This window comes from Priapulus caudatus, unplaced genomic scaffold, assembly GCF_000485595.1.
Source record: "Priapulus caudatus unplaced genomic scaffold, Priapulus_caudatus-5.0.1 Scaffold246, whole genome shotgun sequence".
Classification (NCBI taxonomy): Eukaryota; Metazoa; Priapulida; class Priapulimorpha; order Priapulimorphida; family Priapulidae; genus Priapulus; species Priapulus caudatus.
The window spans coordinates 244171-246510 of NW_014577307.1; the positions used below are offsets into that span (position 1 = coordinate 244171).

General features: G+C 43.4%; 1 protein-coding gene across 1 annotated transcript in view; it reads left to right on the plus strand.

Annotated features, from left to right (window-relative positions):
* Positions 1 to 2088: 2088 nt before the first annotated feature.
* Positions 2089 to 2340, plus strand: part of LOC106807995 — a gene marked incomplete at its 5' end in the record, with an annotated part of 6431 nt that continues 6179 nt past the window's right edge. The window contains 1 exon segment of the mRNA XM_014810534.1: positions 2089 to 2244. Within this exon segment, the coding sequence (XP_014666020.1) occupies positions 2089 to 2244 (156 nt within the window).

Genomic DNA, 2340 nt, shown 5'->3' on the forward strand with positions numbered 1-2340 from the left:
ATATATATATATATATATATATATATATATATATATACTATATATATATATACGTCTAGTGACGTGACACTGACGTGGCGACAGGTTGGAGGTGCGTAAAACCTTTGTACGCAGTTGCGCGAGACTGACACCGGCTGTTACCCATGACTAATATATCTGAAAATATCTACCACGGAATAGCTACGGCGGGCAACTTGCGGGAGCATTGATCTCCTCCTCCACACAATCATTAGCACAGGGAGCGAACATTCACCGTAACTATTAGTTACGCTGACTAAAAATATACGCTCACAGCGACGTGCCAAAGCAGCGGCGCGCGCACTCGATTATTTACAGCTGTAAATTAAAAAAATAATAAATCAATGAAAAAACATCGTCGTGCGCGAAACAGTCGCAATTAAATTTTCACGAATTCGTAGCGATGCAAACTGCTGAATGAACCAGAGGTAAAGATTCGGGCGAAACCCAGTAATATCTGAGATAAAACGGGTGAAAACGGAACGAAACCGGCGACCAACGGATTCGCTTAGCCGATTCAGAGCCGGCCTTACTCTAATAATCGAAAAGAAATATCGTGAATTGTGCTATCGATGCATAAAACATGGAAAGCAATTCGCCATCGCGAATCTAAGGGGTAAACGTCACTCACTGGTTGAACAGATATCTCTACATCTAAAGTCACGCTATTACATATAAAACATCATCAGACATAACTATACTATAACTCTTCTATAGTTGTTGAGGTCAAGTGACTTTACGTGACGTTCCAGCGACACTGGTGTATAAACCGTGTAAACATTTGTGCCTTGTACGCAGGTTGCGGGTTATATAAACAGCCGACCAAACACACAGGCGAACCGACACAGCGGTCTATAAAACCATGACTTTCTTGCGAATTGTCAGAACAAATGAATCAATTTTAAACATCACAAACATGACGTATTTCAACGATTTATAACATCGACTTTTCACAACGAAACGTGGCAGTAATATTACGTTGTTGCGATGCTAGAACAACAAAGAGACGATGCAATAGCAGCTCCTTCGCTACGCGTACCACCCAGTACAACTATGCTAAATATATATATACTTGCATAGCATTGCACATGACGGGCAAATGAATTTGAATAAATTATGTCCCAGCTGGCTCGTTTAGAGCGAAAGCGAAATCCTGCGTGTGCGCGCGATATCTCCAAATCTGGTTTCAGCACCAGCCGTGCAACCAGTGCCTCTGTGTATGCACGTGACTTGTGTGGACATAATATCAGAAGTTAATGAGACAAATTTGTCTCATTAACTCCTGATAATATATAGAGCTCCTGGGAATATGCAGGTTTGGCTGGTTTCCCAACTGGATTTATGTACCTTTGTCTTCCGATTTAGAATAAATTCAAGAACGTCTGAAATTCTATAGGGTAGATTCTACAGACACAGATTCTATCAAGAGCTAATAATACCTATAGCTTGTATAAAGTATTATTACCTCATTATTCTATAGAGATGCTCTCTCACTTCATTAACTCAGAGATTCTATAAACTAGCATAACCGATTATTAGCCGGTAACTAGATGCTCAGACGAGTCCGCTCGGGCGAATTTCTTCTCCCCAAAATGCACATATTCAATTTCACATTCCATTCGACATTCATAAACCGCAGATTTTGAGACGTGAAAACCTGTAGTAACCTGTACTACCACATGTCTGTACCGACACACTGCACGTCTGTACCGACTGTGACTGTACCGCATGGTTTTCTTTTTCACGGTGCGAGTCCGGAGTCAAACACTCTCTGATTTGACATACGCAGGAGTCCGTGTGACTCCCTGCAAATTCTGCTATACTAACTAGTTCGTTCCAGAGCACGGCCTCGTGGAATTGCCGTATTTTTTCAGCAAATGTCCAAAGCCATTTTGGCAGACGTTGCAACCGCATGAAGTTCAAAATAAGCACACGCATCTTAATATCTTTAGTTTTGAACTCGGCTTCAGACTGTGGACTCCCTCATTTTGCTGCGGACTCCCTCTTTTTGAAGGCAGGGAGTCCGTTGGACTCCCTTGTTCAAAAGTTAATTTCTAACCCTGTTTTTAGGTAGCGGCCATCGAGGCCAAGTGTGGGGAGCAACGCGTGGAAAGCAGAGCGGCGCAGTGTCTGAAGAACAAGGGAAACATCAGCTGCCAGCAGACGGATTCGTTCTCCGAGAGTGAATGCATCTGTGAGGGAGACTCCAGCGATGTGTGCCGCCAGGTATACAGCGAGAGAGTTGGACAGAGGGAGAGAGATGGGGAGAGGGAGAGATGGGGAGAGAGAGAGATGGGGAGAGAGAGAGATGGGGAGAGAGAG